This window comes from Molothrus ater, chromosome 12 (genome assembly GCF_012460135.2).
Source record: "Molothrus ater isolate BHLD 08-10-18 breed brown headed cowbird chromosome 12, BPBGC_Mater_1.1, whole genome shotgun sequence".
Lineage (NCBI taxonomy): Eukaryota > Metazoa > Chordata > Aves > Passeriformes > Icteridae > Molothrus > Molothrus ater.
The window spans coordinates 2,792,414-2,819,046 of NC_050489.2; the positions used below are offsets into that span (position 1 = coordinate 2,792,414).

Sequence of the window (26,633 nt, forward strand, 5' to 3'; positions counted from 1 at the left end):
CTGGCAGCTCTGCAGGAGCAGAGCCAGCAGAGCACACACCTCCTGCCTCTGAGCCTCTGCCTACCAAAAACCAGGGCAGGTAGACCTTGACTTACAAGTCTGTCAGAGTTGACATTAAACCTTGTTATTATGAATATCTTAATCAGCTCAATTACTATGAAATTACTATGAAATATGAATACTAACTGTATTTCAACAGGATTGATAGTTAAAGATTTCAGTAGTGTAATAGTCATAATATTTGAATCCACAATCAACTGGGTTTGATACAGATGAATCAAACACTTCTGACAAGTGATACGTGAATTTTTTGAGTAGAGTTAAAAGAGTTTCAGGAAAATAGTAATTTGACAATCATACCTGAAGACATTTTTAAAGGTTTCTTAAGTGTTAATTTGAAGACTGACTTACTGAAGAGTGGTATTTACAGAGCATTCTTGGTAACTGTTCTATCTCTAGGGCACCCGTTCCGTTGTCCTGCCAATCTTCTGCAAAAGCAGCAGCTGAGTAGGAGGTTACAGACTTACATAATCATTGTTTGCATTTGAATATTGGTAATGAAATGGCTTAGCTGAACTCCTGTGAAAAAGCATAACTTGATGAATTTTCAGAGTCAAAGAGATGTGGCACCAGTGTAGAATCAGATGAAAGGCAAATCAAGTGAGTGTGTCCATATGCACTTCTTTAAAATCACATCTTTGAAAGCTCTTGCCCTTTCCTCATACTGGAAAAAGAAAAAAAAATGGACTAAATTCCAACAGTCCTGTTAGAAAAAACTTACATCAGTCTGTCTGGAAGGGAGAAGGGAGAAGGGGAGATTGCTCCACAGGAAGTCTTAAACTGCTGCAGTATCAGAAGTCATGTTCTCTGACTCAAAAATCATTCAAAAGTTCTAGATTTGCAAATTGATGGGGGAAAATTTTCCTCATGTGGAATAGATAAAAGAAAGAGCTATGAAATTAAAAAACAAAAAGGAAATGTCTCTGTGTGTGAGGAAAATGCAGTTCCTGATTCTCCAAATTCTCCAACCCATTTAGCTTAGACAAAAGGATGAATTATCAGCTCATGTTATATAAGCTCTTCAGTTATTCTTTACATAAGACAGGTAATTTATAATTCCCAATTATGCAATTAAAATGCTAATTACCCCTCACCTAAACTCTCTGTTCTTGAACTGATATTATCAATTACCTTCAATCATTGCAAATCATATATGACATATGTGACAGTGCTGAGTTCTGTATTATTTATGGACTTTGTGTTTCGTGTGTCTCTGGTTTCCAGGTAGTATTAATGGCTTTACCTTGATAGATTTGGCTTCCTGAAGGAATGGTATTCCTTCTGATCTGTGTTGTTTTGTATCTTAAAATATATCAGCATTTTACGGTAATCTTACCCTCTGTTCCTGCCCTGAGCTCTGGCTTGTGATCCATTTTAGTACAGAGAAGTAACACACTTAGAAATCCCAATATGAATTATTTATTACAGAGGTGAGCCCACTTACTTCTGTGCTGCTTCTACACAGCTCTCCCTTCCTTCATAAATGTTCTTACTGTATTTACATTAATGTACTGCCAGTTTCCTGTGTCATACTTGCTTGCCAAAGTTACATTTCTTCTGTCCCTGCTGAACTCAGGCAACATTGGTCACTTTTAAGGTTCTATTATTATGTAGCATTTGCTGCACATAAAGAAAAATAACTTATTTAAAGAAAACACAGCATAAATAAGAACAGAATCTAGCTGTTAGAGTTCAGAAGGATCAACATTTTTTTAAAATCATATATTATTTCTGCTTGTGCATGATACAAATTAGGACAATTGTAAATAGAGATGCTTCAAAGTATAGCTCCTGTCAGTATATCTGGTTGATAGTAAGCTTCAGCAGCTCTCCTCTCTGAGCATGCAGAATAACCCAGCCAGGGATTTTAATCTAAAATTTTCATTTGGAGTAGTGTAACCAGTTAGTTTAAGAAGTCAATGCACACAAGTGGTTTTATTTCCTGTTGTTCATGGATCTGCAAGTTCTGTTCTAAACAATTTCCAGGCAGAAGTCATTAAGTGTATTGTCTCCAAGGTGAAGAATAACTTTGCTCATCTGCTCATTGTGCTATTTTTCTTGTTTGGCTGCAAGTTACTAATCCATTGTTTGTTCATTAATAGTAAGTTGGATTATTCCTCCTAGATTTCTCCACTCTATTTTATTCTTTTGCAATGAAGTACTGACTTGTTGTTGTTGTTGTTTTTGTATTAAAACAACCTCAGAGATGTCTTGCAGTACTGCTGTGTGCTGTTGTGAACTAAATGAAAATAGGATTAGATAGGCTAAGCCTTTAAGCATCGAGTTGCCCATGGAAAATAAATTACATTAGCAGAGTAAGTAGGTTAACAAAGAAAAATGCTCTCTTTTTAAAAGCCTCACTATGTGTAGTGTGGGATTAAAGGAAGCACTGCTCACCTTGTTCCTGTATTCACTGATGGGATGTTACTGACACCGTGTCTTCTTTCCTCTGAGCATCTTTCAGTCTAGCTTGATGTTAATATAAATGCTTTAGTAATCATTTGCAAATTATATTTACTGTGGTTCAACAATTTCGTGGGGTTTGTGCTTTATAGCTTTCTTACATGGAGATTTTAGTGTGTCTAAATGATCAAAATAATGGCTCTCAATCCTGGTATAACTGGAGAGATCAGCTTTGGAATATTTGGCCTTTTGTGAAGGCTTTAGAAAGACTTTGGATTTTAGGTTGTATCATGGCTATGCTTCATATTTACACCATACAAAAACATAATGGCATGTTCTAGTTGAAATTCAAAAGCAATTCAGTGCACAGGTAACTAACAGATACTCACCTACATTATAGTAGAGAAAATGTGTTGTATTTAAATATCTGTATAGAGGCTTTGCCCCAGAGGTCCCGGTTGTCCTTGATGGGCTGCAGCTGTGACCAATGAAGAGAACTGGGATAAAAGGGGGTGGGTTAGCCAGTCAGGGAGAGCCGAGGAGGAGCCCTGAACTGAGAGAGAACAACATGCAGAAGGGGTCTGTGCTGTGAAGATCTGCAGCCATGAGAACACACCAAGGAGGTATGGACTCTAGAAATCTGATAACAGCTTTATGGGACTCTAGAGAAATAGAGCAACAACAATTTGTGACCCCGACGTGATAGTTGGTAGAAGATGAGGCAGCCAAGAGCTGTGAAAGAACGTAGCCTTTGGGTCAAGGAGCTGTGAAAGAGTATGGCCTTTGAGCAAGGAGCTATGTGTGTTGTACGTGGCCTTTGAGTCATGGGGAAATATGTGTGTTGTACTTGAATATCATCTAAATATCTCTATGTAAAACCATGGTTCTGTAAGTAAAAGAAAAGGGGGAAATATAGTAGAGGAAATGTATTGTACCTGAATATCTGTATAGAGGCTTTGCCCCGGGAGGTCCCGGTTGCCCTTGATGGGCTGCAGCTGCCATGTCCTTAATTGGGCTGCAGCTGTGACCAATGAAGATGAGTGGGATAAAAGGGGGTGGGTTAGCCAGTCAGGGAGAGCCTTGGAGGAGCCCTGAACTGAGAGAGACCAACATGCCGCAGAAGGAGTCTGTGCTGTGAAGATCTGCAGCCATGAGAACACACTGAGGAGGTATGGGCTTTAGAAATCTGATAACAACAGTATGGGACACTAGAAATAGAACAACAACACTACATCTTCCAATTACAGTCATAAAAATAAAAGAAAGAACTACAGAAAATTCTCCCAAGTCCTGTCCAGAGCTCCCTTAAGTTACTGTGATTTCCAGTTTGTAGTTCAAACCCTCCTGCTTGCATTTCAAGGGGTATGTTAAAAGAATACCATTTTTGAAGTATACAAAGGTTTCTTTTTATTAGGAGGCAACTTTCTCAAATATCTGTTTTCAATAGAAACACTATAACGAGGTACTGACCTACAAGTGTCCTTGATCTTCTGTACTTGTACTCTTCACAGGGCAGCCTGACAGCAGATCCCTCTGATACACAACCTAAATTTGGGTTCTACTGCCATTATCCACAAGTGTTCTAGATGCAGTACCTGGCAATCATGAGCAGGATTATTCAGGGCTTTTCTCTCTCTTGTCAGAAACCATGGGATGAGTAATTGTCCCTCCAGCCTCAAGTGATGTGCATGTCTCATTGTGCAGCACTTGGCTGCAGTCACTGAGGGTGTGGGACCATCACAAGGTCACTGAGCAATCTATTGAGCAGTGTTACAGAAATTTGGCAAGGATTTAAATATTTTTTGCTCAGATATTCTTGCTTCTTTTAGTTCCTTCTGTATCTCTCTTTTCTCCATGTTTATCATGCTTTCTGTAATTGCATTTCTTACTGGTTTTGTAAGATACAGGTCAAAATGCTCAATTGGATTTTTATTTAAAATTTGAACCTTTTTGATCTAGAAGTGTCTTGGTTTCAGGAGTGAATAGCTGAGAAATGCCAATGTTGCTTTTTTATAAAGCAATATTTGCTTTATAAAAAAGGAACATTTGAGTTATATTTCTTACAACTCAAGAAGAGCTGATGATAAGAAATTAAATTAGAGATTATTGATGTGCTTCTTTTGGAAATAAAAATAATGCTGCTGAGTGTGCATGGGTGTGTTGTATTCTAGTATGAGGAAAAACTGAAAATAAGCAAAATGTGAGAGCAATCAATACAGATAGTTCTATTCCTCCTGCTTTATGTGTCTTTATTTTGTAAATTCATTTAAATTAGGACAACTGTTAACATTAAACTACCTTGGTTAATGTAATTTCTGTTCATAGCACACACATGATTGTAATTGTCAAATCTGTGTTAGATGGCAGTAGAAGCTGGACCAAAGATGACCATAAAACACATTTTTGGATAATTTATCAGAAAAACTGTTCATTTTTGGATAATTTATCAGAAAAACTGTTCATAGAAGCTTTCACTTTAATGGCTTTTTAGGCTGTTTGGAAGTTGAGGCTCTTTAAGCATTCTGGAGATTTGTTTGCATGTAAGCACTACTCCATAGGATCTGAAATACAGCGAGTGTATACTTGTTCTGTTATTTCTACTGGTGAATAACCCATTATTTCTGAGAGTTTTCTTCTCTCCAGTCAGCACAGTCAGTGAGACAGTTGAGTCTCAGCAGAGCAGTGGGGTTAACATTATCTTGTGCCTCAGCAAATTTGGAAGGAGGAGAAATTCACTCATGTCATATTTACTTGAGTTGATGGTGACTTATTCTTGGGGTTTTTTTAATTGATGGAAAAAACAGTGAGTTTTTAAAACTGCCTTAACTCTTTGCATATTGTCAGTCAAAGAAAGTGATGGTTTTGACAAAAAAAAAAAAAAGCACCAAACCCAGGATGTTCATTTTACACAGTAACAGCAACAAACCAATTGTGTCCAAAGCAGTGCACAGCCCATGCCAGCTCTAGCAAAGCTGTCTGGATTTACAGGTGACATGTGACAATGTCACAGTGGTTGGTCTGTGTACACCACTGAGGCCATCCTTCCATGGGAGGTGATACACACACCCTCTGCAGAAATACTGCCCAAATAAACATGGCATGAACTTTGAATCCTGTGCAAGGAGAAGAGCAAGAGCTGCTTCATTTCTGTACCTCTGCTGGTGGCGTTAGAAGCTCAGGGTAAAGCACCCAGCACCAACATAAAACTGACTGAACACAGATATCCTCCAATCCAAACCACCAGGAGGAGCTCAGGATGCAATATTTGCAATGGATGCAGAGTGCCAGATTAAATTATATTCCATCCAACTATTTCAGCCTCTGTACTTTCCTGTTGCTCTTATGGATGAAGATTCCTGCAGAGTGTAGAAAGTGAAATCTTAGTGTGATAAGTACAGAATCTGCATTAGCTTCAGTGGAGCTGAGACTTTGCCTTCAAAGTCCTGGTACTTCTCTAATTCTACATATATTCTTTCTAGCTTTGAAAAGCCAGCCTTTGTCATCTTCTTTGTCACTTATCTGTGCCATATCATACAGGGATGTTGGCTGTCTCTGATGGCAATTTTGGATTTTTTTTCCAATTGCATGAAGTCATACCCTGAAAAAGTAAAATTCAAAGGTGATGTGAGTAGTTTTACTAGCAGGAAACTCATCACCTGGCAAAGTTGTACCATCATCAGCTCAATCACACAGATGGCCCCTTCTTTCTTGGTCTTAAAAGGAAGTCCATGATGTTTAATGAAAAGAGAAACAAAGTTCAGACAACAGCTGGATTACACAATGCATGTCTTAATTTATTTATTGTTTTTTACTGCTAGTCAGGGAGTTCTGCAAGAGGTGACTGCCATTACTGGCTGCATAGTTTCATATTAATTGCAACTATGAATATATGATCAGTTATCATATGGAAAAATAAACCTTGCTATCCTGCATCACTGATGATGAAAAGATATTTAGGACCTTCATATTTCATTTTTACATTTCATTTTTAAGCTCTTTTTAAGGTTACTGAAAGTTGCTGTCTAGAGGACATAGTTTATTCAGTCATTTAAGGTGAAGGGTCAATAAAATACTCTAAAAGTTGCTTCCTAAAGTGTAACTATACATATATAACAGTAGATTTATTGTGCAGAATGTTTCTGTACAGTGTCTTGTCTCAGAGAGTAAAGCCTGCCTGCAAGCAAATGTTTCCATATGAAATGTCCATTTCTGTGAAATTATGTCTGTGTCAGAAGAAATGACAGCTTAGGTGATACATTTTATCAGCTCAGTTTAGTGATATCTCCGCTGGGTTCTCACCATGTCAGAGTTTCTCCTTAGCTTCTCTGGCATTTGACCTCCTCATTGCCATCATTCATTTGTGGGCCAAAACAAACTTAGTGTTTTCTACCTTGTAAACCACCACAGTATTTTGAACAGAAGAGAGATCTTGTAAACAGGGTGTCCCTCCACTGAGTCTCTAAATGGAGGCTTTTCTTTTTTCATATGTGATTAATTTGTATGTTTTCTTTTGTTTCTCTTTAAATACTGTAATTTTGTGTAATTTTAAAATCCAGTTTAGATTTACAAGCATGTAATGTCTTTAATGTCTTTTGAATTTGAATTGTGTTCTGTGGCTCACTGCTGAAGAAGGACAAAATCACAACATCTCTATTCTTTGAATAGCACCATTATCATTCTATGCTGATGAAATTATTTCAGTATTACAAGAAATGAGGTTTTGGAATTCATTCAGTATTACAGGGAATTGGATTGTAACTAGAGCATATTTCAAAAAGAATAAAAGGATCCATGATATGTGCTTAGCTTGTAAAGCACCTAATCCTATATTAATTGTGCTTTAGGCAAATCTGCCCTCATCTGAAGGGGGCTTTGACAGTGAAGATGAAAATATTGTAATGCTTTTTAAGGCCAAACAGCTCCTCCAGCAGGATGGCAGTGAAAGAGGAGTTCCACAGGCTGCTCTGCCTGCCCTTCCCTGCCCCGAGCACACACAAAAGCAACCAATGCTGTGTTGTACTGTCCTTTATCAGCTGCAGGAGACTTGGCCTCATGTTACCACAAGATCTTCTTGCTCTTGGGATTGAGTTTGTGTTAATTTTTTTCCCCATGTTTGGACAGGGAAAGATCATAGAGGCATTTAGGTACCACAATCTGAAATTGAGTAAGCCTTATGTTTTCTCTGTGTCTGTTGTGCTACAGACAAGAAAACATGAGGGTGTCCATTCCAGCCCAGGTGGAATGTGATGCAGAAAGGACGTGGTTTATGTGAGGGGAGAGCTCTGCTGCCTTGTCTGGAGAGTGAGCATCACAGTCAGATGCAAATTAGGGTTAGGGGATATTAGTTCAGCTTCAACCACAAGGTGTCTGCGAGGTGGTAAATGGAGAGGACTTCTGCTGAAATTATTTTTGAGGGCTTTGACCAGTCTGGCAAGCTCCTTCCTCTGTGAAGGGCTGGGTGGACTTCACTTTTCCTGAATCTACATGACATAGATGGAGGGTAGCAGGATTGAAAAGGTGATCATGGATGTGATTGTGTGCCTGAAATGCAGCAATGCAGTGATTTTCTCAGTTCCACTTTGGAGAGTTTGGCCAGCTTTACCAGCTTCAGCATTTTTGCCTGTTACCATCCTGTTTGTTCTGTGGTCAGATGAAGTCTCTTGCCAACAGTAATTTCCCTTTTGGTGTGGAGCTGTAAGGAAAGCAATTGCCATTTGAGGTCACTGAGCTGCACTGGAGGCCTCTCCTCTGCTGCAGAGCTGCTTAATGGCTCTGTGGAACTCACCTGCAGGGCTGCTGAGCTCTGCACGTGGGGCACTTGCAGTGTTCAGCTGAGCACAAATAGGCAGAGATTGGGGACTTACACCAACACAGCTGTACTCAAGCAGAACTTGTTTTTCTACCTGTCTTGGGGTGATTTTGCAGAAATCAATAATCACCACCTTTGTTTCTTTGCAGCCTGTTCCAGCACTACTGCTACACTCGAGGCGGCATGCGCCACACCTCCTACACTTGCATCTGTGGCAGGTAAGAGGATGATTTACACTGAACTCTGCAGGCTTTATAGTCAGCTTCCCCCTGGATGTTTGTAAAATTGGTCCTTTTAGGCATGCCATGTGTTTGCAAATGGCACCAGAGTGAGTTCTGACCTGTTTGCACTGGAAAAGACAAAGAGAGGTAGGTGGTTACCTGTGTCTCCTGAAGACATAACGTGGTAATAGTTTGCTGCACTCCAGAGGTTCCCCAATGGCTGCTCCTGCTGCTGCCAAGATCCTGTTTATGCTCACCCCTGTGCTGCACTTGGCTTTTTTTGTTAAATAGCACCATGGAGAGGGGCTTTACAGCTATTCTCTCTTGCTCAGAAATACTTTCTTTGAAATACACCTTAAGCATTTCTTATCGTCCTCAATATTCTTTGTCTCAAAGATTAGGAAACAGTTAAACTAATCTTTTTGGAATTTGGAATTTTTTGCTCTCTCTGCTTCTTGCTGAACAGCTAGTGTTGAAGGTTACTGTATTTGGGAAAGTAGTATAAAAGTTCTCCCTGCAGTTGTAGAAATGCACAAGAGAACAGTGTGGCACACATGCTGAAGAACAGCTGTGTGCTTCATGCAGAGATTAATCTTACTTAGTGGAATTAATCTAATCAGAGATGTATGACAGTGAAATGAGCCATATATGTTGGTATATATGTTCCACTTGTTCTGCTGCTACTCAGAAATATTTGCCCTACACTGAAGTCACATACACTTACAAAAGATAATTTTTATGTTAATGACAATAATTCTATGTTGCTTTGAAGGTAATAAGAACAATTAGCACCTTCACTTCTTTCTGCAGTTTACTCAATTGCTTATTTGTAAATGCAATTTTCCAATTTATATGCAAAATTGCAGCAGGAGCATGAGCGGTTTTATGGCAAATTGTGTATCTAAATTGTCTGAAAAGTTTCCTGGTTTAAGTACCATTGTATAACTTGAGAATTAACATCCCAGTGAAATGAGACTCCATCTCTAAGCTTTTGTCACAGACAGTGATGATGTGATTTTCAAAGCCATGCAGACTTCACACTCACTTGGAGTGGATCAGAACCTGTGTTTGGGTGCTGGTGGCCAAATCACTTTGCTAAAGCTACAGAAATGTCTGGTCAGGGTTTGTGTGGTGGGGACAGGCTGAACTCTCTACAGGACTGCAAACCCAGGACTGCATCACCCCCAGGAAGAGGAAAGCTCCAACAGCAGCTCAGAACTGGGTGCCCACAGGAGCTCCCTGAGTGCCCTGTCCTGCTCTGCAGGGATGGGCGTGGAATTAGAGTTGCCTCTGAGCTATTGAAGGATTTAAATCACAGAGAAGGGCTGTCCTTGGAATGCCATATCCAAAAAACCATTTTTTTATTAGCAGCTGCCATTGTATCCTACCACTATTAGTACAGCCAAACCTGATTTAAAAAATATAGTTACATGAGATAGCAATTTACAGGCAAAGGTCTTTGTATTCTATGTTCTGACTATGAGTGATGAAGTAAGAATGAATAATATTAACAGTTTTAAGCTAGCTCCTAATAAATGAATTAATTCAATTAACATAATAATGGCAAAAATAATAGACATTTTTTAATGCTGTGAAAATGTCATGCATTGTAAATATTTCACTTAACTACATTTACAGCTAAAAATAGCTTTTGCAATTAAGATTTTTGAATGTTTTATTCTATTCATGCTGAATTTTATATTTTCCTGAACACTTAAAATGGGCATATTTTGACAGGATCTTTCCTTTTTAGATTACAGGCCTGATATTATTTTCCATAGAAAAGAATAATCCTTTTAAATAAAAAACAAGTTTGTTTGTTTGTTTGTTTTTTTAATATGCTGATTAAGCTGAAAATCGGGAGTAATCAATACAATATTTCAGTACAGAAATAAATCACTTGTCATGTGATGGGTGCATTTAGTTATTGCTGTCCCTGTGCACTGTTACATTCTTGAAGAGCTGCTAAATGAATATTTGGTGTGACCAAAAGTGCTCAATGTGTTGACTGTTACTATGAGGATAGTAACACACATTGCTGAGTGTGACAGGGTGTTACCTTTTGACATCAGTCCTGTAGTCAGTGATGCTTTCAAAAGCTGCCAGCTGGGGAGTGGATTGAAGTGCAGACATCACTGAGTGTCATGGAAGGAGAATAGGAACGTTTGTTAAGCATACTCCAAATGCTAATGAATTATTCACTGCAGTGTCTTAGGATACCAAGGAACCATTTTTACAAATGGGAAAACAAAGGTAACGCATTCCCAGTGTCCTGGTGATGCTAGGGTGGGTGGCATCCATTGGGAGCAGAGGCTCCAGCTGGAGTTAGGTGGTGGTGGAGGCGTTGGTATCTCTGGAACCACCACAGAAGCCACCAGCAGCTGCTGCTTCTTGCTCTCTCATCTTAGAATCAGGTTCAGATCTCCTCGACTGATGTCTCTGGGCAGATGCCAGCTCTCATCAAGTGCTATCAGTCATCTAGAATAACCCTGTGCAGTGGAATGCCTTCTTCTATCTGAGGGTTGCCATAAGTGAAGCTTTTTGGACCAGGTTAGGATATTATTGAATCAGCTTTTCTTTCTTTAACTTCAGTACAACTTTTTTAGATTTCATGCCTTAGACACAGAAGTGGCAAGAAGGGTTAATGCTTTCTTCTGGGTTGATTCTATGATGATTTAAATCATGATGGAAATAGGTCAGCTTTAGTCAATGATCTTTGTTTTTTCTTTAGATGTCCTTAATACAGAGCTACTAGCTACACTTTTTGTAGTGCTGGATGCTCAGCATAGTCCTGTTCTTAAAATATTGCTGACATTTCTCTTCTTTCTTCTAATGATTTGTTTTCAGGATGCTTTCTGATCTCAAATGCATCTTGGGGGATTGTTTTCCTTTGCTAGTAATCAGAATCTCTTGCTACGTTTTGCATTCTCAGTGGTGTTAATTTGCAGCTCTTCTGCTGCTTTGTGCAATTCTTTCTGGAACAAACATGTCTTTGACACCAGTTAGAAGCAAGTTATTAAAGGAATAAAAATGGATACACAGGAACCTCTTGGAGGATTTTTGAGGTTGGCTGCCTGAAGGTGAGCATTGGCATCCTCATGTGTGGTGATTTTCAGAGGTGCTGACCAAAAGAAGGCAGGAAAGCCAGTGGTCCTCACCTCCCACAGCATTTCATCATAAACTGCAACTTGGCACTCCAGTGCTGGACCTTGCAACTGTTGCCTCTTGGAAAGAAGGAAGTAGCTTCTACACGAAGGCTCATTTGCTTTCATTTGCTTGAGTGATAAAGTTCTGGAATGTCTGCCCAGGGAGGTGGTGGAGTCCCCATGCCTGGGTGTGTTTAACAAAGCCTGGATGTGGCACTGGGTGCCAGGGTTTAGGTGAGGTGTTGGGGCTGGGTTGGACTCCATGCTCTTGAAGGTCTCTTCCAACCTGGTCATTCTGTAAATTCTGTGCTTTGCCAGTGGCTTGGGGTTTTATTTGTCTTGTTTTAAAGCCACCTTGAAAGGCTTACTGAATCAGTGTGAACAATTTCTGGCTAACGGTAGCATTTACCTTGTGGGTACACATCATTTCTGCAGCATTGCTCCAGAAGCATCTTCCTGCCTTCATCTCAGGACAGGGGTAAAGATGCAGCCTGCAGGGGAGATTGGATGTGCTCTTAGCAGGATCCCACTGGAGGTTTCCATATGTCTGTCTTAATTTGGGTCAGTAGTGCATGTCTGAGTCAAGCTCTCCCACTCATCCTCAGCTGCAGGGCCTGCTCAGAGCCAGGGGTCAGTCCTTCAGTGCACATGCTGGTTTTGTTTTGGGGGAAAAGCACTTGGGGAGCTTTCAAGAGCAGGTTGGCTCTGCCTGGTTGCTAATGGGTGGTGAGCCCAGGGTGTCTGCCCAGAGCCAGCCAGGGGAGCAGACCTGCTCATGCCAATAAATCCCTGGAATGCAGATGGTGTGCAGATCTGGTCTTCAGCACCAACTGTGCTCTCTGTGCTGTGATCCCCTGTGTGTGACAGAGCCAAGATGTGCCTGACAGATCAGGAGCCTCCAATGCCAAGAAAGATTGTGCCTGCTTAACGCTTCACCAACGGTGCTGAAAAACAGATCCTTCATGCAGCTCCCCTCACAGTTGGTGCTGAGCCTAACAGAAATATTTTGTAAACTAAAACCTTTACGTTAAAATGTGCAAAAGAAACCCCTCATCTTTGTATTTGCAATGTGTTTTGTTGAAAGCATTTGTACAGTTGTCAAATTTGAGTATATGACTTATTTATGCACTGGTATGGTGTTTGTCATTGAGGGTGCCAGCACATCTTGGTAAGTAAATGAGCTATCTGCACATACATAAGCATGGACTCATGCCCTTAAGGTTCATGATAATTTAAAAAAAAATATATAACATGCATATTTTTATATATATTTTTATATATATTTTTATATATATTTTTATATATATTTTTATATATATTTTTATATATAAATATATGCATGTGCTGTTTGATTCTCCTACTTCATCCCCGGTATTGGAGGGAGATAAGGAATAGTATCTGCAGCTGAAATCCTGGCAAACTGCTGTGGAGTATGGATGTGCATGCCAGCTGTTGAGATGGAGACAATACAAAGCAACACACCCCATTTTCAGAAGGCTTCAAGCTGTTTTTATTCTAGCATGCATCCTTTTTATACATTCTTTCAAAGCTCATAAGTTTACACTTTACTCATTGGTCCAAAGAGACAAAAAAGTGCTTACTGGAATAGTTAGTTGCAGGTTTCTCTTATTTATCCTTTTTTCTTTCTTGGTTTCTATGTCAATGACCTTGATAGAAAATTCTTTCAGGGGTAAGCATGGATCCTCTCATCAAACTTCTCTCTGGCTCACAGAAGTCTCTGTAAAACCTCTTCCACAGTTGGTGCTTTTTATTGTTTCCTGTGTTTTCCCTTGAACAGCAAACAGTGTTATGCGAGGTCGTTCCAGTTCCTTCCACATGCCATCCTCCCAAGGTTTTAGCCCTGCACGTGGGAAGCAGCTCCTGAGGCAGGGGTGCTGCTGACAGAGCAGGGCAGGGGCAGGAGCTCTGCTGCCCTGTCCCCTGCTGGGAGAGCTCAGCTGGAGCACAGCTCCCACTGCTCACCCTGCCTGCCACAGACACCTTTGCTTTCCATTGCACTCCATTGCTCTATTACAGATCTTTTCTTCAGATAGAGCAAACTAATTTTGAAAGTGTCCTGGTGTGGAAAATATTCCAACAGTGCCCAGGAGACAGAACATCTCAGGAAGAAGTTTATATCTGTCTTCATCTTGTATACAGGCTTTCTGGGTCCATTTTTAGCTATCTGCACAGCTGCAGAGGTTCTCAAGTCCAGCATGCAGCAAGGAAAAAGCATCCAGCCAGTTGTGAAACTGTGCTTAAGCCATTGGACCAGCATCACAAAATGAATGTGTTGCAGCCTTAGTTCTTAGGGCTTTTAACTCTTGGTTTAACAACTTTTAACTTTTCTAATTTTTCTGTTTGGAGTGTGTATAATTTTATGCAGTACACTTTGTATCAGAAAATCATCCCTGTGATTCTGAAATATCACCTTTCACTGTCTTATTGCATAGTTAAAAATACTTAACAATAAATACTTCCTGTCTTAACACATTCAGGCTGTAAGAGCCCTCTGAGATCATGCAGTCCATCCATTAACCCAGCACTGCCAAGTTCACTGCTAAACTGTGTCCCCAGGTGCCACAGCTACATGCATTATTAAATACTTCCAGGGACACAGTCCAGCCATTTAGATAGGGAGCCTGCAGAAACTTACTACTTTCTACTCCATAATCATTGTTTATGAAATTATCTGTATGACTGATGATCTGTTAAATATCTAATATCACAAGTACTTAACGTGTCTTGAGGGTAATATCTTTTTGGATACAGTGCATGCTTACTGTTTTTGTAATTGCACACATCAGAAGTCTAAGATGAGAAGTATGTCAGATGTCACATTTACTCCAGACACAACAAAAGATTGATTGAAATTGAGCCTCAGATTCCTGACATCCAAGATACAAAGCTGTTCCAGCACCACAGCTTGAAAGAACCAAATTTGAGCAGGGTGACCAGGGAAAGGTTCTGATTAAAGCTGGGGTACAGACTGGCAGGTGAGCTGGAAGGGCTGGAGAGAAGCTGCAGTAACCCTGTCCCAACATGGGTATTTTTGGATGTGATGTAATTCTTGCAGCTTTGTGAAGAGAAAAAACGAGAGCAGTATCTATCTGAAGAGAGCAGTAAAAGAAAAATAGGTAGAGCTTGAGATCTTTATCAGCCTTTTAAACTGACATTTTATAGACCCAGAGGAATATCAGTAGGCAAGAGAGGATGCCAAGGCCAAATGTAGGTCACTGAGTGCATCATGGAACTTCAGAACAAGTGTCCATCCTTCTCTGGAGCTGTTTCATTCTTGTGAATCAGCAGTTTACTCTGAAAGGTTTACAGGAACAAATATCTTTTCTTTGTAATGTGATTTTTCAACAGCAGGTAAGAAGAGAGTGACAGTTTTCATCCCTGCTCCTGCTGCTGGCATTGTGAGCTGGGAGTGTTCCCCAAGCAGTGCATCCCTCCAGCAGAGCCCAGCTGTGGCCATGCCAGGGGGGAGCTGGAGCTGTTCCCTCAGACAGCTCAATTCCTTCTGTCCCACTGATTCCTAGAGTGTTTCAAATGTCAGATTTTACTGCAGGGGAAGTTGGTTTGTTTTATGCCTCAGACTGCTTAACCTTGAATAGGGAAAAACAGCACTAAGTAATTAAAAAAAACCCCAAAAAACAAAACAAAACCACCAGAAAATAATAAATAGGTATAAATTGAAAAATTACTTGCACATAATTCTTTCCTTTACACTGTCCTGGACAAAGGAGATGTTGATATGAGCCATGCCATGTTCCTTCTGCAGCCAGGTCCTGTCCTACAGCCAGAGTAGCAGAATTCCTGAGCCATGCCCAACTCTGCTGCACGAGTGCTGGGGTGGCTGCTGCAGGCACAGCAGGCAGGGACTGGGACAGCTCTCACAGGCTGCCTTTTATGTGAATGCCTTGATGCTTACAGAATTCCTTCTTATGTCACCTGAATGTGTGTGTTAATGTTTCTTCTTCCACTAATTGTGCTAATTTTCTGTTTGCCCATCAGTGGGGAGAACTCATCTGTTTTGCACTATGGCCATGCTGGAGCTCCAAATGATAAAACTATTGAAGATGGAGACCTATGGTAAGTAAAGGGTTACAGTTTGTTTTGTATTTTTGTTTTGCTACAGCTGTTTCCATACAGGAAAAAGGAGATTTTCCATTCTTAGAAAAAGGATAACTGCAAACTGATAAAAAGTCTAAAGCTTTAAAATAAAAGGGAGCTTTGCATGCCAGATTATTCTGGTTTCTTCCAAAGGTCCTGTACATCTGCATCTCCAGTTGAAAGGGAGGAGATATTGTTTCAAACACTTCTGAACCAGAGACACTTAGAATTGAGTTTAAGAAATTGCTGTATTCCAAGTACAAGGGCAGTTAGAAAATTCATCATTTGAGTTTGCTTTGGACCTCAGATCCAAACCTCAGCTCTGGTGGTGGAGTGGAGAGTGTTGGCTAATTTTAGAGGATTGCATCAAATTGCAAAATGGATTAGATCTTAAAAATGCCTGTGTGCACACAGACACCCCACAAGATATAGAGATTAAAATGTGTGAAGAGATCAAACACAGTTCAAGTCAGGGAAGGGTGCCTCTAGTTCTGTGATGTGCCAAAAACTCTCTATAAAGATTTGCTTAAAGTTTAGTGATGTGTAATGCAGCTGAAAATCCCATAAAGTTTTTTCTATGTGTACTCCATGTCCACATGCTTTGCAGTATCACTGCAGGTGAGAGCAGAGTGAATGGAAGCACCAAATACATTCCCATAAATTGAAATACTATTTGCCTATTTGTCTGATGTGTAATATATAAAGTCATAACTTTCACACTTCAGCTCCAAAGACATGGGTCAAAAAGCCTTTGTTTATAAAAATGCAAACCTAGTTTTGGAGAAGTTGATCACTGACATGCAGTGGAGGAATTGTATAGAATTATATATTATATATATGAGGCAAAGGGATTTTTCAGAGAATGTGAATGTGACACATGAGCACCTGCCAGGCTCCAGCCACTGCCCTGCCCTTTGTAGCCTGTGCAGGAGGAGTGTAGGTGTGTATTTTCACAGTGGAATGTAAATACATGAGGAAAAGCAAATTAGTATTATCATTGATAAGCTCAAAACCTATTATGGAAGACAAATTGAATCTCAGAAGTTAAAAAATATGCCCTGTTGGCTTAAAGTTCCAGGCACATCTTCAGGTGCTGTACAGTGAACTTATGAAATTTCTTTATAATACTGTAAAAACTTTTTTAAAAGCTTCTTGTACAATAGTTTATGTATTACCTTCATCTGTGGTTAATATCTTACTAAACCCATCAAATACTAAAGTTAATTTATTGCAGGGCAATAGTTTTGATTTGTGATTATGTTGTGTTTGAGTAGATAATATGCTATGAGCATTTCTTGATCAGGAAGGACATACCAACATAAAAGTGTATCAGCTGTGTCATTCAATTAAATTTCAAAAGGAAGGTGTGTGGCATACAGGAAATCTCAGCATGTGCTACTGAGAGAAGATACGCTACAGTGCATCATCATATCTCATATTTAAAACTGAGGTCTTTAAATGATGAGGCAGACCTCAAGATGAAGGCTGCGTGCAGGAATCTTTCACTTACAGTCTCCAAGGACAATTTAGTGGGTGGCTGCAGTCTGTCTTAAGCCACAAGAGTTCATACAAGACTCTTTGCAAACCCTTCTTTCCTGCAGTACTGCAAAAGTCTTTAAAATACGTTTGGGTTTTATCAGCCTCAGGTATCTCAGTGTCAGGAAACCATAACTACCACATGCATCAATCACTTCAGGGTTTCAAAACTCCTGAGCAGCACCTGTGCCTCAACAAAGAGAGCAAGGTTTAACAGGGTCTGGAATAACCTCTTGCTCTTGGTGAAGATGTTTTCAGGTGCAGGTGGTGTCAGCAAGGGCTGCTCCAGATGCAGCAGTGTTGTATTTGCAGGGTGCCCTGTGGCAGGGAGGAGTGATGGATCTGACTCCATGTTCTCAGAAGGCTGATTTATTATTTTGATACTCTATTATATTAAAGAATGCTAAACTAAACTATACTGAAATACAGAAAGGATCCTTACAGAAGGCTAAAAAGATAATAATGAAAACTCCTGACTCTCTCCAGAGTCCCGACACAGCTTGGCCCTGATTGGCCAAAGAGTGAAAACAACTCCCAGCAGAATGCAATGGAACAATCACCTGTGGGTAAACAATCTCCAAACACATTCCACATGAGCACAACACAGGAGAAGCAAATGAGATCAGAATTGTTTTCCTTTTCTCTGAGGCCTCTCAGCTTCCCAGGAGACAAACCCTGGGCAAAGGGATTTTCCAGAGGATGTGAATGTGACACATGAGCACCTGCCAGGCTCCAGCCACTGCCCTGCCCTTCCCTGGCTGGCACTCACAGAGCAGACTCTGCTCCACACTGGCTTCTTAAGTGTTTATCTCAAGGGAGAATAATACAATAATAAGAAAAAGTGATTTAATTTCTGTAAAGACAATTTAAAAACACACACTCATTTTCCAGAGTTAAAAATAATGATTCAGAAAAAGTCTTGAGGTGTAGCATGCATGAGCAGCATACAAATTCAGAGTGGTTTCACTGTGGGACTTCACAAATGTCTAATTTGTGTGTGGAAGGGTGTGTGTGTGTGCATACAGAGGAGGCATTAAAATGACAGTGTGCTGATTTGTCTGTGTATATTAGCATTTGTATATTGGCTTTCAATTAAGCTTTTTAATAGCTATGGGGAGCCCTCTGTTGGATAGTCTTAGGAAGCCCTGAACATGGGGAAAAAATAGACTTAATTTTTGATGAAAAAGAGGTAAGAGTATTTCAAGGGTTATTTCTGTTTCTGCCAGCATTTTGGCATAACATTAATCTAACTATTCATAGAGTTGTGTGTAATAGAAGTGGGAGATTGGGTATTTGGTATGATTTTTAATAAATTATTCTGTAGAATTTCATGTCTTTTTCTTAACATTACTTAGTGGATATGAATAACATTCATGGGTTTTGCAGATATGTGCAGCTCAGTTTTTTTATGTACAAAGCAGTGCAGTAAGTATCATAAATAATTCAACTAAGCACCTGAATATTAGAAAAAACACATTTGGAAAACTAGGGCTTTGCTCCTGTGAAATGCTTAAGTGCATGCATTACTGGCTTTTTAAAAAGTGTAAGTAACAAGGATTTAGTTGTTAAAAGATCATAGGCCAAAATACTTGTGCTATTGCATTTTTATATCTTTATTAAGGCTGTTATTCTGACTTCTTTGTCAAAAGCTGTGGAAGGTTTAGAAAAGCCTGGCTTTATGATGTTTTTTCTTAAATTAACCTGTATCAAGTGGGTTTATTGCTTCTGTAAGAAGCTGGTATGGAATTGCATCTCTGATAGTCCATCATAATCCACACTTTTTATAGGTACAGCTTCTGCACTAAAAGATCCCAGTGCAAAACAAAGGAAATTCTGACACTTCTTGGTAATACACATTGTCTTGCTAAGCAGGGCTATCCTTTTCAATCTGTTAAATATTGAAATAGCTATCTAACACAAAGCACTGTGATTGACAGAGAAAGAAATCAGTATTTTTAGGGAGGTTTAGGTGTTCAGGATACAGATATTTAACTGGTATGGATATTAAAAGCAAATATTGCTATAGCAGCAAGTCGGTGTTTTGTATAAATGATTCATGTACTATAGCATTCTGTGGTGAACATGGAAATTATCAATTTGCTCTAGACCAAACACTTTCCCTAAGCAGGTGTCTCTTGTCTCTGTGGTCAGATAAATGAGTCACCATTGTAGGCACTTGGCCCATTTACTCACTATTAACTTTAAATAACATCTTCTACTTGGAATGCAGCAAATCACAGCTGGCAGTGATGATGTATGGCCAGGCTGTTCACAAATCCTGATTTTCTTCTGTCATCTTCAAGCTCTGACAGCTTGGATTGGAGCTGAGCCCTGGACTGAGGTTCACTGCATCCTCTCCAGGTGTTGCATTACTAATTGGATGCCAAGACCCTTTTGTTTCTCTACTGAGGCTGGAACTGCATTTGGTAGTAGGGAGAGTGGAGTCACAAGCTAAATACTTGTTGTAGTTTGCAGTCTCCTGCCTTGCACACAAGAGGCTTCCAGCATTTTGGAAAGCCAAAGGTCTTTCAGAGTTTGGTGAGGAGTAGAATGAAATTGAAAGCTGCTACTCAAGAGGACAATAACCCAAATAAATTGAAGGAGTAAAGATCTGAGTCCTTGAGGCACAAATCAAGAGCAAATGTGCCCCTGGGAGTCGTGCTCAGAGAATGGCAGCCCCATGTGGCTCCTTCTCCTGGGCAAGTGTCTCATGAGCAGCTGGCTTTTGTTCACACTGCAGGAGGATGCTGGGTCAGAATTGGGTCCAGGGCTCTTTGGGAGGTGGGAACTCTGCTTTCAGCTCTCCTAAACTGATCCCTGACTTTGGCTGGAAGTGATGACCTGACCCTGGGAAACAGCATCCAGTTCAGTCAGAGCCAGTGTGCTTCTATGAAAAGAGTTGGCTCAACAAATCAGCATCTGCCACCTGGGAAATGCAAGCTTCCTTAAAAATAATGGAAGAAAATTGCCTGGAGTCCTCCTTTCTGCCCTTGCCCTGCCAGTGTCCCACCATGGCTGGGGAGAGGGCAGGGAGGGGACAGCAATGAGCATCAGGAAGGGGCAGGGCAGATGTCTCTGCTCACCCCTGTGGTCTGCTGGCTTGTTCTAGAAACCTGAAGTGTATATTTTATGTTTTGATTTGAGAAGTTTCTGAGTAAAATTGGAGTTTATTGCATTTGATTTGCAGCCTGGTGGCTCTGGCAGCCTGACTTTGTGGTTTCCTGGCACTGCCATGTGCCAAACACATGGCAGGAGTTGATTGTTCTGTTGCAGTTGATCAGCAGGGCTCCTGCAATGTTTGGCAAATAAAAAATGTTTCTGTGATCTTAAAATAAACATTGATTCTTCATGATGAGGCTTACACTTAAATAATAGAAATGTAAGAAAATCAGCCTGATTTAAATGAAATCAGATGTAACTGAAATAGGTACAGCTGTTACCTGAAGTGCTTTCCTGCAGGTGTCATGGGTTGCAGGTCTTGGTATTTTTGTGGCATCTGACAAATATACCTCAGTGAAAATTCAGCACTTTGTAAACAATTCTCATATGCAGGTTCATTGACCTTCAAGCATTTACTGATATTTTGGGGATTAGTAGGTCCATTTTGGCTTTCCAAAATAATGAAAATAATTGTATATTCTGCTAAAAAACAAACAAACAAAAAAAACCCCAAACATTTTGAAACATCCTCCTAAGTTACAGTGTTAATGAAGAGCAGACCCTGCTGCTCCCTACCCCAAGGAATACAGGCACTCACCTGGGCTGGGGCAGCTGCAGGGGGATCCTGCTCCTCCCTGGAGCCAGGGCCACAGTGGGATTTATGGAGAGGGCTGGGGTGAAAGCATAAATCAGGGGGGCACAACCAGCAAACTGCTTGGGAAGTGTAGCAGACCTAGGAGAGAATCCATTAACCTTGTATTCACAGTGGGACTATCTATTATTTATAAAATAAAACTAGCTTTTAGAAGTTTAAACAAAGCAGGTTGGATAATCAGATGATGGCTTTCATTTTATTTGACTGTTTATTTTAACATTCACATAATTGCTTATTGATTACTTATTTCATTGCAATAATTTCTAGATTTCAATGACAGCTCTGGGCAGAGTACAGTGTCCTTGGTGAAGCAGAATGTCTCTCACTGCTGTTCCCATGATGTGCCATCACTGCTGTGGGTGACACTAAAACAAATTTTACCTGGAAATAGTTTTATTGCATTCAGGTACCAGAAAACTTCGTTAGTGTCACAAAACCAAACACATCTGTCATAAAAGTACAAGTTTTGCATAATGTCAAATGATTTAAGTGTGTCTTGCATGTATTAACAAGCATGGCTATTTCCTGAATCAAATGTTGGAGCTGGGGATATGGAAAACTGTCTAGCACTGCAAAAAGCTTTTATCTGAATGGTTTAACTCTGAGGCAGATTTTTGTTTCTACTTCTTTCCTTAATATCCCAGTGCAAATTTAAATCATCAGCATAATGCTGACAGCAGGGGGCACTAGAAGAAGAGCTGTGCCAAGAAGGGAGCTTTGCCCAGGTTTTCATATTGGAAACGTCCTGCACTTGCCAGAGCAAACACTCAGCAGCCCTCTGGGAGCACTGCATTCTGCTCAACTGTCAAACTTGGGTTTGTTTCCTTCCATCTGGCACTTGGATGTAGCTTTTGGTGTTTTCTTTGTATTATTACCTGTGGTGCTCTCAAAAGATCCTCCTAGCACTCTCCTATTGTCATTTCAGAGGCTTTGTTCATCACAAGGAGTTTTTCCTGGCTGCAGGTACAGGTGGTTGGGAAAGGTTGTTCTGGATGAAGCAGAGAGGGAAGATGTTCAGTGTTTGGGGTGTTTGTTTTTAATGGCTGAAAAGGGCCAAAGGACAGGTTTTAAGCTCCCTGGAGTGGCTGGTCACTCCAGGGTGTGTGTTAGGGTTAGGTTGGAGATCAGGGCGAGGTTCTGCTTCCCCCAGAGGTGCTGGCACTGCCCAGGCTCCCAGGGATGGGCACTGGAGGCTGCCAGAGCTCCAGGAGTGCTTGGACACCACGGATGCCCTGGGGGGATTGCTGGGGTCTGGGCAGGGGCAGGAGCTGCACTGGCTGATCCTTTTGGATCCCTTCCAAATCAGCCCATTCTGTGAAGAATACCACAGGAGAAAGTTGCTTCTTGCAAGAGCCTGCCAGATTCAGTTGTTCATGGCTAAGCCTTCTATCAGCTAAAATAAAAATTACTTTGATGATTTTAATTCTTTGACCTCAAAGCATAATACACAGTTTTCTATAACAAAAGATTTGTCAATTCATGTATAATCCATGTGTATTTATCTTTTATTATGCAGACACTATGCATGTGCAGCATACCTATTGCATTGAAACTATATTCACATATTTATTGTAATATTACACAGTTTTATTTGTAGAAAATGCACTATTCTCTTCTCTGGAAGAATGAGTAAATGTAAGACTTTCTGTGAGTACTGAGCCATTATTTCAGGAAAATACTTTCAGGCTGTCATTCATTTCAGGAAAATATTGGAAAATTTTCAATAAATCAAGAAAAGATTTAGGTGAGCTTGAAAAAGGTGTACCAGAAAGGATGGTATCAAAGTTTGCTGTATTTTTTTTTCCAAACTTTTTTTTTGAATTCTCAGTATTTTATCAAGTTGTACAATAATATCAACCTAGAACCAGAACTCATTTGTCCAGGTGGGGGCAATATTGTATTTAAAAAGCAGGAGCTGACCCTCTTTTTCCATCAGATAATAGAAGTCTTTCTTTTTCCAACCCAAGTCCTTCAGTGTCTGCTATTAAAACCATCTATCATATGGTACAAAATATTGTATTTATTACTTCTTGAAAGCACTGTTTGTAAGATCTCAGGATGTTCATGTGTCAGATGTAAATGCTCAACCATTTTATGTGGGTGGGACCAGGATTTTCATTTGGCCTTGTGCACTTTTATGCATTTTGAAGTTCAGTGCTGTAATAATATGCAAAAATTATGGTTAGCTTTAACTTTTCAGTCTGCAGTTTTGAAACAGCTTGTTGGTAGTAATGGTTTTGTTTCTAATAATAATACAAAGTACATTGCTGCTACTTACTGGTTGATTGCAAAATTAACTGGCTATCCATTTCTGAAATAATTCCTTTGGCCTGATTCCTCTGGTTTGATTAATATTTACTGTTTTCATCAAGTGTAGGTATTTTTCATTTTGTTGTACCTATGGACTATATTAATTTTATGCTAATTCAGAAAAATTGAATTTGATTAAAAATAGAGAAATGTATTTGCTAGAATTAACAATAATTTTGCTGTAATTGAATGGCTTCTGTTAGTACTGGTTAATTCAGGCTGTGAGGTTGCTTACTGTCAGAAATAAGAATAAGCCTATTCACCAAAGCTCAGATCACTAAGTATTAGTAGTGTGTTTGCTGTAACAAATTTTATCTTTCCTTTAAGGGCTGTATTATGGTCTGCCTTCTAATTTTTGCTGTCTATAATGTGAAATGTCTTTTGTCTTTCACATACATTTCACAATATATGTGAAATGTCTTTTTAATTGTCAACTGTGAGTTTTATCTGTCATAGCTTTAGCATAGCATTCCCAGCATATTCTGGACTTGTAATCTACTTTTTGTGGTGGTCTTTAGCACTAACACACATGCAGTGTGATAGAAGTACTCTTGATGGATGTTGCTTGTGCTGGATGGAATTCAGTAGCAAAATCTTTCTCATTGGTGTGGGGAAGTCAATTGGGTAGGTCAAAATGCAATTTTAGTGGGAGTCTGCCTGGCTTCTAAACCACTCCAAGTCCCCAGCACAACCTCTGTGTGCTGCCCCTGAAGCAGAGGTAATTCCCAGCCCTTGTACCAGGTCAGTGTTAGTTCTTCCCTTGTGTCTGTCCAGGGAATCTCATTCCCCAGGGCAGGGGCACAGGCTGGCAGAGCCTCAGGGAGAGTCCTGCTCTGCTCCACACCAGGGCTCAATTCTGTTCCTCATTGCAGTTGCCTACAGTCCACTACAGGTGCTGCCATGAGGAGTGGGTGTTTCCTTCAAACAGCAAAGAAATGTTCTTACAGCAGAACAACCTGCTCAGCTGGGGAATAGGCAGCCTCCTTTTTGGAAATACTGGTTGCTACCTTCACTGCTGTGCCCTTGGCTTGAACTCTTGGACATGTCCATGGAAAGGCTAGCAGCTGTCTTCTCAGGGGTTTTTCATTCAATTGTCAGCTTCTGTAGACTATTCTAAAACTCCTGTCTGTTGTGTTCCTTTTGAGAACTGATAATTTGGAGGTTGCTTGACCAATCAATAAAAAAACCATAGGCTTTCAAAAAAACTAAGTGAACCTGTGCCATTGGACACTGGCCCAGTTTTCATCATGGAAAGACATTGGAAGTGTTTTACTTTGGTGGGCACATGTGTGTAAGCATGGCCACACACGTAAGGAAACGTGACAATATTTACAGTGAGATCATGAAGTAACATCTGCCCCTTCACCTGTTCAGCTGCTCTCCAGTGGTTGTTTGTCAGGGCAGCACAGGTCAGAGTGCCCAGACACAGCTGCTGGAAGCTAAGGCTTGTAGTTCAGAATGCCAGCACCCAAGAATCATGGCCTGTTTTGGAAGTATCAGACTTTTCCAATTCACTTTCAGTACCTTCCACTTCTCAGCAGACATCCAGAAATGGACTGGTTTAGTCAACTGCAGCCATTTAGTGACTTGCAAATGGAGCTGTGCTGTTCTTACTGTGCTGTCAGGTGAGACACATTCTGGTGAAGAGCCAGTGAGCTTTACTGCTGTGTTGATTGGGAAGCAGTCAGCTGCCAATGCAGGTTTCTCCCTGGATGCTCCCCTCTCCTCCCTGCAGCTCCTTGTTGGAGCAAGTCAGCTGCAGCCATCAATGCCCCAGATACTGCTTTTCCAGTGGGGAGGCTCCTAATGGATGGAAACTAGCCAGAACTTGGGGTTTGCTGCCACCCCTGCTGATTTTTCAGCAAATTGTCTCTGCTAAAGAGAAGGAATACTGTGCTAAAGAGAGTACTGCTGAAGAGAGTGAGTTGAGAGGCTTAGTAAATATGTCTGTTAAAAAGGGATAATAATTAGGGCAGTAAAGACAGAAAAAAGAAATCATCCATTCAGCAAAAAGATAAGTCACATAGGTGGCTCTTCCATCAGAACTTCCCCTGCTCTCCTGCTCTCTGGCACACTGTCAGCAGGGATCTGGCTGAGGTTTTCAGCTGCCTTCTGCATCTTGTGGAACCCTCATGGCTCCTTCCCCCAGCCCAGCATGGTGTTCCCAGTACTTGTGATTTGTGTGTAGCCCCTCTGTATCAGAAACATCCCTCTGCTGAAACCCTGAGAATGGCACTTGGAGTGAATTTATCTCTGAACAAGCCAGGCTGAAGATTTTTTGGCTCTTTGCTCTGGGCAAACTTAACATTTTTCAGAAGGCATTAATGCAAACTGCATGGGGATATAAGAGGGCTTATATTTGGTCATGGAAATTGATTGTTTTAGTGCAGAAACTTAAGGATCTCATCTTAGATTTATTCAAGACATAAATGCTGTAAGCAAGGGACTCCTTCTTAGCTTGTGGATGAAAATGGCAATCTTGCTAGTGTACATGGGTGTTTACTGAACCAGCTCTTTCATGCAGCTCATTTGGTAAATCCAGTGAGATTTAGGTTTCATATCCTATGGGAGGAATGGATCTGAAGGTCTCAGAGGCTACAGCCTCTCCTTTTGAACAGGAGGCTTCAACAAAAACTTGATTTCTTGTGAATACTCAGAATCAAATTTCCTACATAAAAAGTATTCTCCAACACTTTTGAAAGGTTATTCTTGACTCCACTGGTGCTGATGACAAAAAGCTGGCTTAAACCAGTGAGCCAAGTCTGGCTTCTGTTGGTTTTCTCTCAGCATCAGGGCTGAAGCAGCAGAGCAGGGGCACAGCTCCCTGCCAGGGGTGCAGCACCCACCAGCACACTGCTGCTCTGCTTCTGTGAGCCTGATTCTCTGATTCTCTGATTCTGTGTCCTGTGTGACACTGAGGGGAAACCCTGAGCAGTGCAGGCACCAACACCCACTGAAGCTTTTGTGTTCAGTTGTTTGATTTTCTTTTTTATTTTTAATCCAGCCAGCTCAAACTTTTGTGTGCCATAGCCACTGAAGTCTCTGTAGTTGGAATTGTAGAAATACAGGCAGGCAATCCTCTCTCCTTCAAAATTCAGTGTAGACAGAGATATTTATTTTTATTGCACTCTAACTGAGCAAAGCTTAGTTAGTGGTGGATTTTGTCATCTTCTGTGAGAAGAGTTTGAGACAAAACTCCCATTATCTTTGGGATAATT

The 26,633-nt window shown here is 40.5% G+C and overlaps 1 protein-coding gene across 2 annotated transcripts in view; it reads left to right on the forward strand.

Moving 5' to 3' along the window:
• Window positions 1-26,633, forward strand: part of PEPD (peptidase D) — a 151,542-nt gene that overhangs the window by 79,430 nt on the left and 45,479 nt on the right. For both annotated transcript variants that reach the window (XM_036390095.2, XM_036390097.2), the window contains 2 exons: window positions 8,422-8,490; window positions 15,657-15,734. In XM_036390095.2, coding sequence (XP_036245988.1) covers window positions 8,422-8,490; window positions 15,657-15,734 — 147 coding nt within the window. The remainder of the gene's footprint in view (window positions 1-8,421; window positions 8,491-15,656; window positions 15,735-26,633) is intronic.